Below are 10,345 nucleotides of genomic sequence, written 5' to 3' on the forward strand. Positions count from 1 at the left end.
TCAATTGAGGACAACGGGGTTGTCCAGGATTTATTGACCTTAATATAAGTAAACCTAAGGTATTGATAATTTGGGTCAACAGGGTATAAACCCTAACCCAAGGAAAGAGGATAACAAGCAACTCAGCTTATGAGACCCTTGGGGAACTTGCCAAGTCGCGATTGATCCCGGATCGAATGCTGGATGTATTCGGAGAGAAGGATTCACACCTTAGCAGTTGGACATACAAATGACCACTAGAATGCTTGTGATTGTATACTTAGGAGCACTGTTTGTTCTTCTTTGCCCAAGGAATTAATGCTGGAAAATAACTAATGCTTCAGGTTGAAAGCCTGGAGGGAGAGGCAGCATCAGTTACCCTCGACTGTCTGCCTAACCCTATCCAAGGGGGTTGTTAGCCGCGCCAGGTACGTGGACCGAACCCATCGCGAGAGGTCTCTCCGTGGGTGCTACTTGGAGCAGAAGGACGCTTGGGTGCCAGGGGGGCTCTGGCCGTAAATCCCTTGCCTCCGGGTCCTGCACAAGAGGCCGACGTGACTCGAGATTGGATCTCGAGGCCCGCATACTAGTCAACGGGCAGAAACTTGGAATAGCGATCCCTGAGGATTACTGGAATTGCCTTCGGGCGGATTATGGAATTGCCTTCGGGCGGATTATGGATTAGCCTTCGGACTGGATTATATGATGTATTCCAAAGACTAATAAATAAAGATCAAATGTTGAAAAGGAACTTGTTTGACATTGTTTTTCTATATCAGTGCCTAAGTTACGTGAAGGAATCGGTGATTAATTAGCTAATTAAGGAAGCTGTTTTTGCTTGTCAAACTAAATGTGGTAGGTAATTAGATAACTAAAGCAACCCGAGGAAAGTGTGATGGATGTGACCATGGGTCCATCCTATGGAAGGGTGCTCCCGGTTGGCTGGGAACTTTTCTCAAAGGATTTGATAGCGAAGCAACAATGACTTAGAATCAATAAAAGCTAGAGTCCCGATTTATGATGTTTTAGGGGAACGGAATGGGACTATGCCTTACGGGCAGAGAGGTCAAGCATCGCATCCCTCTCGTTTCCCATTCTCCTTGAACCAAGTGCAGTATAAATTCGCTTCGACCCTCATGTCTCTGCGTAAAGTAGTTCGTCTAGGGCTCGATGCTAGCTACCATTCTAGGAACTTGACCATTAGGAAAACCCTGATTCAGGTCAGTCCTAAGTGGGAAGGGCTGGAATGCTTCCGCTTCATGGCAGACTCGGGAAGACCTACATCGCAAACCCCGTGACATTCCGTGGGAGTGCCAGGCGGCACTTTCTAAACTCTCTTCCCGATGGGCTGCTAAGACGTGTCCTACAAGTGGATAGGTGGACACGTTACAGTTGGTATCGGAGCAAACCAACGGAATCTAATACTTACAAGGAAACTTAATGAGGAGAAGTAGAGCAAATGTTGCTGTTAAGAACATTTCCTTACTTACTTATCGATGCTGGCCTGCAGAGTTGCGAAGCATGTAACAAATTCTTGGTGTTCCAGGTTATGTTTATGATTGCGATGCGTGCTTTGGATTATCGACAGAGGCTAGGTATGATGAATATCCTTGACTGCATCTACAATCCTTCACCCCTGTACATGGAATGGAGATGGACGGGTGATTCAGGAATTTATTACATAGCTGTCCACCGACTTGCGTACCTTCAGACAAACTTGAAGAGAATCAAGTGGATGGAGGACTAAAGATCGTGAAGCTGTTCATCTTTGTTGAGGCTCACGCAAACGCAACCCTACATATCGGCGATCGAAGGTTAAGCAAAACAAGTATGTGTACGAGGAAGTGACTCAAATAATCCCTGCCGATAGAATCAAAGTGTTGAGACGTTATGAGAAGAACGGGTATCAAAGGAAAGGATACCCTAAGCTTCCTATGACCTATTGATTCTTGAAAATCCATGACCCCAATCCATATTATTACTCAGTTCCCATAGCTAAATGTAACACAATCTTATTCTTCCCAAATTAATGTATCAGCTTGCTCTACCTTCCCAAATAAATGTACTCGAAAGGGCTATGCCCACATGAATGAAATAGACTTTTTATCAATAACTATCTTGGCTGTAAGCGTTGGTAAAGGAGTTAAGTGATTAGGTCACTTGGCTAAAAGCTGAACTGGGCATGTTAATATAATGTGAGAAACGCCTAGCAAGTTTTTAATGTAAAGAATCTTATTGCCTAGGCACAACCTCAAGTGCAGATTCCTAGTCCGATCCCTACACCAAGTACCGCTGTAATTTAGGAGAAGAATTTTCTTCTCAAGAAAATTAAGCCATCAGAATTCGATGGCAAGGGGAGGACCGTCCAAACTGATGCCAAGGTTTGGATCGAATCCATGGAGGATCACTTTGAAGCAGCAGGTATTGCACCCACTAACCAAGCTATGCTCGCCAAGACGTTGGTACAGCAGATACCAGTGAAGCAAGACGTTGGTGGAAGCAATGGTGCAGAGACCAAGGGATCTCGGAAGGGTCAGTTACTTGGGAGAAGCTTAAAAGAGCTGTGCGAGGGAGATATCTACCACCTGCCTACCGCACACAGAAGATGAACAAATTCTACGAACTGAAGCAGCTTGGTCTATCCCTTGATGCTTACTATTCAAAATTCGTCTCTCTTGAAGTACGCGCCACAAATGGATATGACACAATAGGTTTCAAAGTTTTGTGCCGGATTAAACCTACCCATAAACACTCGCCTGGAATCAATACGCCCAACAGACCTTCAGGACGTGCTCATTCGAGCTGCACCAATAATACAGGAGGTGCAGACCAAGCCAAGAAATAACAGGACTTGGTCTTACAAGGATCAAAACAAGGGAGTGTATAGGTCTCAGGCCAAGAGAGCGCATGGCCAAAATCATGCACAGAGGAAGAAAGCTAGAGCCAACATTGTCAATAATTTCATTCCTACCCAAGGTAATGGCCGCAATCTCCATTGCTTCCATTGCAAAGAGCCTGGTCACTTTAAAAGGCAGTGTCCCAAGCTTAGCAGAGGACAACGTCAAGGGCCATCCCAAGGAACCGTCCGTGGCCAAGGAGCCGCCGTCAGAAGCCAGAGGGAGAACCTCCAGTGTTGCCAACAAGGATTTGTGTGACGAAGAAGATCCAACCATGGAAGCTGACTTTGAGAGGGCAATAGTACATGCCGCTCTTCACAAGAGAGGCTCGAATCGCCAATTCTCGGTGATTCAAACTCCATCGGATTACCAAGGTAAAAGCTTCAAAACCCTGATTGATTGTGGCAGTACACATTCCTTCATTTTTCCAGCTTGTGCAAAAAGACTAGGAATAGCCACAAAAGATGCACCTACCTTACTTGTGGAATTAGTAAATGGTCGTGAGGTCACTTATACCAGGCAAACTGCTAAGGTGAAATTCCTACTGGGTGGAAAGTCGACTTCGGTCAGATTCAGGGTAATGAACCTAGGTGTCCACGAGTGTTTGCTCTGAATGGATTGGCTAATACCCAATGATGCCCACATCCATTGCGGAAAGGGCCAAGTTTCCTTTTGCAATTATGAAGGGGAACTAGTTACAACTCAAGGAGAGGCTGGGAAGCCAAAAATTCAACTAGCCAAAGCATCTCGAATAATAAAAGGAGTTTCTAAAGGGGCTACCTATCTATTTCATTAAGCTAAATAAGCTAGCTTAGAATCAGGAGTCTAGGGAAGAACCTTCATGGTTAAAGGAATACGCCGACGTATTTCCTGCATCCTATTCTGGAAGTTGTCTACAGTTCTTGGATTTTTACAAGAGATAATATCTAAAATATTAAAACTAGTCCAAAAATCTAGTATTTTTGAACCATCCACACTACGACCACTAACATTAATGACTAAAATGGCATTGGCTCTCTATATCAATAAGAAAGCTGCACTCTAGAGTTTTTCACACTGTGACTGCATGGTGGCACGACAATACCTAAATTTTATTTCTAGACATTGGATACACCTTGTGAGATCTAAGCCTATCCAAACCTTGTTTAAAAGCCTCATTTGTCTCAAAAGCCAAAAATTAGGCTCAATATGCACCATCTTTTAAGAAAATATGTTTTAATACTATCAAGAATGTCCCAAAACATAGTCCTAATAGTGGATGGCAAGCAAGTATAATTCAATGAGATCAAGTTTTTGCAATGAATAATGTCCCCAACATGCTAGTTTTGACATTTTGATGTAAAGTATACACAAGATTGGGATTAAAACTTTGAAGGTTGAAACATTTACTCATATGTGCCCTCCACCACTTGGAACATTAGTAAAATTTGGAAGTCCTAGTGTCATTTATAAAAATATGGTTCAACATGATTTAACACATGATCTTACCTCAATTTCTTAATTTCTACTTGTGTTCATGCTGAGAAAGGAGGAGATTTATAGTGTTGTAGGTGCTTAGTTGAATCTAGCTTGAAGCCATTATATTTCAGCTCAAGATTTAGGATGGCTAGCTTGGGAGACATGGTATAGTTTATAGGAGCAAAGAATAAAGACATGGTTCAACTATTGAGGTGCATAGAGTTGATTACATTTAAAATAAACAAAGGTATGGATGAGGAGATGACAAGGTTATTAGCAATACTTCTAGAAGGGAAATATTGTGATTGGTATGAGGAGATGCTACATGATGCTACAAGAGCAAATTATCTGAGGTTGTTTACAACTTACATGCTTATTATGGAAGAAGAGAATAAGCTGAAGAGGTATAAAAGGAGATGGATAGGCTTGTTCAAGAGGAGTAGGTAGATGTAGAGAAAGCAACAACTTATTTTGAAGTATTTTGTAGTTTGAAGCATTTTGTAAAAGCCTAATAGGATTGCCAAATAGTTTAGCTCTATAATAAGAAAGAAAATTTTTATGCTTTTATAGATCTAGTTAAAGCTAATAATCAAAGATTCAGATACCTATGAGGAGGAAAAATGAAAATTTTTGAAGCAATAAAAGAACAAAAATAGAAGATAGGGGCCCAAAGCTAGGGAAAAATAAGGTAGCATTTTTTGTTCGTTACATGAGATGCCTGTCCATTTGCAAGTACAACATGAAATTTTATGACAAGGAGACAAGATTGACAAGAGGATTCTACTAAAGTGTTTAGGCTAGACCTTAGAAGACCTTAGAAGAAGTCATTTTAGTAATATGTATGGTCTTTTGTCTATTTTGGGCATTTTGTCAATTTTGATGATTTTTGGAATCTTGAAAAATGAAAGGTCGTAGCTTTTCATAGCACGCCTGGGATTCAGTTATGTTCGTGTGTATGTTCAAGCGGATTATTATGTAGCTATGGCAGATTTTCTAAATGAAAGATGCAGATGCAGATGCAGTCTGTCAACCTGTGTTGTCTTATTTTCTCTATTCTTATTCCTTGTGTAGTTCATATCTGAGTGTAGTGAGATAAGAAGTGATGTAGAGAGTGAAATTCTTGTGATGTGAAGATGAAAGTTCAGTGTGAATTCTGATTTTCTCAATTGTCAGATCGAATGTCAGCATGTCATTTGGAGTATCAAAATTGTGAAACTGCTGCTTGGCTATGTAACCATAATACATAAAGGTTCCTAACTAAATTGGTAGCCTATATTTAGAGGCTTATGGAGAAAGTAAGTTATCTTAGCATAAACATTTTTTGATCTTGTTTGAGCAAGAAGTGTCATTGGATTTGACAACTATTTGCTTGTATAACCCAAAATTCTGAGGACAAATTTTGGAGCGGGTTTAGCAAAAGATTCAACAAAATTTGGCACAAGCAAGTGGAGTATTTCTTGATGTTGCAGGACAGCAGAGGCCATTTAACAATTCGCGATTGCAAAGGCAGCAACAACAATTCTTTGGATGGAGACCACCTTTCAATCAAGATAGGCCATTCAGAGGGAATTACAATCAAGGGTTCTGACCAAGATTTGGTGGATTTTAGAATTCTAGACTATGGGGAGGAAATTGGAATCGATAGCAAGGATGGCAACAGCCACCAAATTGGAATCAATAGAAATGGAATCAGCAAGGGTGGAATTCACAAGGATGGAATTAGCAACCACGAAATGAGAAATTACCATAGCTACCTGCCCCACATGTGTAGCCGAGAGAAGCAAAGAAAGCACCTTAAAGCAATTTAATTGATGTGGAGATTTCTAAGGATCATGGGACAAATCAAGTGTTAATAGATTGTTATTTGGAATGTGATTGTTCGCAATGCAAGTTAGGTGAACCAAAAGTATTGGCAGTCACACGCTTTAAAGCAAAGCTAAAATCACCTTTGGATTGGGAGGAACAAAAAGAAGTCAGAGATGAGCTGATTGAAGAAGTGGAGAAGTCAGAGGGAGAAGGGATGATATCCAAGTGGAAGAAAAAGCAATTGAAGGAAGTGGAGAATTATGAATTAACATCAGGAGCATTGTTTGAAGAATTACTGAATACTCCTATGCATTTTACATTAGATCAACTGCTCTCATTGGTCCTGATTTTTAGGGATAGGTTTTACTTACAAGGATGTCAACTATTCTAAAGATTCAGAGTGCATTGAAGGAGAATTTTGGAAGCTATCAGATAAGTGGTGATGATGTTGATTTTACCATTCCAACTATTAAGCTTGAGTGAGTTTGATGGCTGCACATTTTTAGATGTTTTGCTAGATGGCGGATCCAGAGTAAATATTTTGGTAGAGGCTGAATTTTCTAGGATGACAAATGCGAAGCTTGAATCGGCACCATTTCAATTAGGGATGGTGGACTAGTGAAGAGTGCAACCGATAGGGATGCTTAGAGGGAAAACCCTCAAAGTGCATGGGTTGTTATTTCAAGAAATTTTTGTTGTTTTGAAAATGCAAGATGTAGGTAGTGCTTATTCAATGCTATTGGGAAGACCCTAGCTCAAGGCAAAGCTTAGGCAGGATTGGGAATGAAATGAAGTAGTTTTAAAGAAGGGAAAGAATTTAGTAAGGATTCCAATGACATCTATGAAGAGATTTCCAACATCAATAAAGCCAATGATGGCTCAAACTATTAATTTAGCTAAGGATGTTGAAGATGATGAGGAATCATGTTTTTTGGATGCCAATCCCAGTGTGGTACTAGTATTTGAAGTTGATGTAGAAAGGATTATGCAAAAATATGTTTGTCATGAGGAATCTGGAAAGTCAATTAAGGAGTCATCTGGTAAATCAGAGGACATAGATGCAGAGCAGAATCCGACTCAAGAGTCAACAGTTTCTCATCAATTCAAGCTAAAGGAGGATTTGGAATGTGCAGAAGGGGAGGTTGCACCAAAGGAGGCAATAACCACAGCTGAATTCTTGTATGACAAGCTGATGGAAAAGGTTTCATAGGTAAAAGAGGATGATTTGCAATATTTGAATTTGGGATTAGAAGTTAGCCCAAAATTTAAAGTCAATGCCAATTTGGATTACGAATTTGAGGAGGATCTTAAGAAGTTGTTGCAGGAATTCATGGATGTATTTGCTTGGGATTATTCTGACCTAAACAGCATGGATCCAGGAGTGTATAAGCATCAAATCAATCTGAAGGAGGATGCAATGCCAGTGATTCAACAACGTTATAGGGTGAATCTGAATTATGCAAAGCAAGTTAAGGAGGAGTTAGATAAGCTTTTGCAAGTGGGCTTCATTGTCCCAATAGATCAGGCCAAATGGCTGCCACTGATAGTGGTGGTTCCAAAGAAGTCATGCAAGATTTGAGTGTGTGTGGATTATAGGAAGCTGAATGCTACAACAATCATAGATCCATTTCCATTGACATTTGTGGATTCAATTCTGGATGATGTCACCGGGCATGAGATTTGCAGCTTTCTTGATGGATTTTCAAGATACAATCAGATCTAGATGGCAGATGAGGATGTCGCCAAGATGGCATTTATAACTGAATGGGGAGCATTTGCATACACAATGATGAGCTTTGGATTGAAGAATGGACCACCATCATTTTCTAAAGCAGCTTTCAAAACTTTTGAGCCATACTTGACGGAATTCATGCGGATTTTTATGGATGACTTTTCTATGTTTGGAGCAAAGGAAAAGCATTTGGAGTATCTTAGGAAATGTTTGGAGAGATGCTGACTATTCCGAATGTCTTTGAATCCTTATAAGTGTGCAATTGCAGTGTAGAGATGGAAATTTTTGGGTCATATCATCTCATAGAAAGGGATGTCAATTGACTCTGACAAGATAAGTGCAATCCAGAATGTAGTAGCACCTGACAACTTGAAGGTAGTGTCAAGATTCATGGGGCAAATAAAGTGGCATAACCGGTGTCGTACTACTGCGTATCCGAGGTGTGGAATCCACCAAAAAGTTGTGTGTGTGACATTTGTTACTTTGTACATACTTAGTCATTGTGTTTGCATTTTGTTCTGCGTGGGCAGTATAGGGAGAGAGGGCTCTCTCCATTTGTATGATATTATGCAACATGAGGGCATTGTGCCAAACAAGTTCATATTGACATGTGTTCTAAAAGCTTGTAGTAGCATTGGGGCCGTAAGGCATGGTAGAATGATACACGATCAGATAATCAAGACAGAATCCGATTTTTGATGTAGAAGTAGGAAATGCACTCATTGATATGTACTCCAAACATGGAGAACCTGCTGAAGCATATGAAGTGTTCAATGAGCTGGTAAATCTAGATGTAGGATCATGGGGTGCAATGATTGCTGGTGTTTCTCTACAAGGTCATGATCTAGCCAGTATTGAACTTTATGGATGGATGGAACAGGAAGGTGTGTCTCCCAACAGGGTTGTCTTTTTGTTCATCTTGAAAGCTTGTAGGAATGTGGGAGCTCTGCTAAAGGGCAGGCTGATACATGGCCAGATCATTAAACAGAGATTGCAAATCATATTTCCTTGTGGAAAGTGCTCTACTGGACACGTATGCAAATTGCAGAAGCTTGGAGGATTTGCAAAAGATGTTTTATCTTATGCCAAAGTGAGATGTTGTATCATGTGATGCACTCTCCTGGAATGCACTTGTTACAGCATATGCTGAATGTGGGTCTGGTGAGGAAGTGATGACTTGTTTCAAACAGATGCAATTGAAAGGAATGTCTGCAGCTGCTGGTATGTTCGTTTGAGAGCTTCTAGAACCAAAGGAGACTTAGAAACAGGCCAAGAACTACATTCTAAAATAATCATAAGAGCACTGGAGACAAATGTCCATGTGGGCGGCACACTAGTGGATTTCTATGTCAAGTGCGATTTGCTTGCAGAAGCATGCCAAGTATTTGATCAAATGGGAGATCGAGATGCAGTCTCTTGGAATGCATTGATTGCTGGATACACTGAACTTGGGCTTAGTGACGAAGTTGAAAATTGCTTTCGACAGATGCAGGTGGAGGGCGTATCTCCTAATTCTACGATATACATTTGCAGCTTGAAAGCTTGTAGTGTCGTGGGAGTGTTACAAAGAGGCCAGGAATTACATGCTGAAATTAGCTGGCTACTTCAGGAAAAAGCACAAAGAAAGGGGACTTTGGGAGAGCTTCAAATAAAGAAAAAGATGAGGCAGCAAAAATAGTGGGAAAAAAAAAAGATAAAGCCGACAACATCTGCAAAAGGCATAGGAGAAGAAGGATCGAACCAAAGGAGGAGAGAGTCTTCCCGAACTGGAGCCCAAATTTAGAACCGTCTGCGCAAGAGGAGAGAGATTTCTAAGAATCAGATAGATGCTGTTGCTAAAGGTCGTGATGGTCATCTACGAAGCGTAAGCAATTATGAATGTGAGCAGACACTCAATCAATTATTAACTGTTGGTCCTCCAGGAATAGGAAAGACATTGTTTTTGCAAGAACAAATTTGCATTTGCAAGATTTTAAGAAGGCCCTGAAAGAGAAGTATTTTCTTGAGGACTTTGGGATGGCTACACGGCGGTCATTCCGAGAGTGGGTCTACATGCCAAACAAAGGTCTAGCTGCTTCAGAATTGATACGAGAATTTGAAGAGAGGTATAGTTAGCTTGATGCTATTGAACAAAGAGCATTGGATGTTGAGAAAGTTGAGCTTTTCTTGCAAGCTGCAGATCCTGCTCTTCAGGAAGAATTAGGAGAGCTTCTTGAGGATTGCAGGAAGCCTATGGGTCTTAAAACAGATTGGCAAGATGCCCAGGATGCGGTCTCAACTTTGACCAAGAGGCGGATATGGAAGACCCGCCTACAGAATGGATCCATAACACCGACGCAATCTTCTGCTACTATGTCTGCTTCTATCCATGTCATTTCTTCTCTTCCTCAGCCAGTTACTTGGCCTATGCCAGTGCCTACTATTTCTAATCCTCCTGTTCCAAGACCGATGTCGGCTCCTTCTGCTCCAAAAT

General features: G+C 41.0%; 1 protein-coding gene across 1 annotated transcript; it reads left to right on the top strand.

Annotated features, from left to right (window-relative positions):
• The first annotated feature begins 8,599 nt into the window (after positions 1-8,599).
• Positions 8,600-9,550, top strand: LOC148039534 (pentatricopeptide repeat-containing protein At4g18520, chloroplastic-like). Its single transcript, XM_087661562.1, has 2 exons — positions 8,600-8,756; positions 9,063-9,550. Exons 1-2 carry the CDS (start codon positions 8,600-8,602, stop codon positions 9,548-9,550), a joined length of 645 nt encoding a protein of 214 aa, XP_087517688.1.
• Positions 9,551-10,345: the final 795 nt, after the last annotated feature.

Source organism: Lygodium microphyllum, chromosome 2 (genome assembly GCF_053477565.2).
Source record: "Lygodium microphyllum isolate KBCC chromosome 2, Lygodium_microphyllum_v1.1.10, whole genome shotgun sequence".
In the NCBI taxonomy this organism is placed as follows: domain Eukaryota; kingdom Viridiplantae; phylum Streptophyta; class Polypodiopsida; order Schizaeales; family Lygodiaceae; genus Lygodium; species Lygodium microphyllum.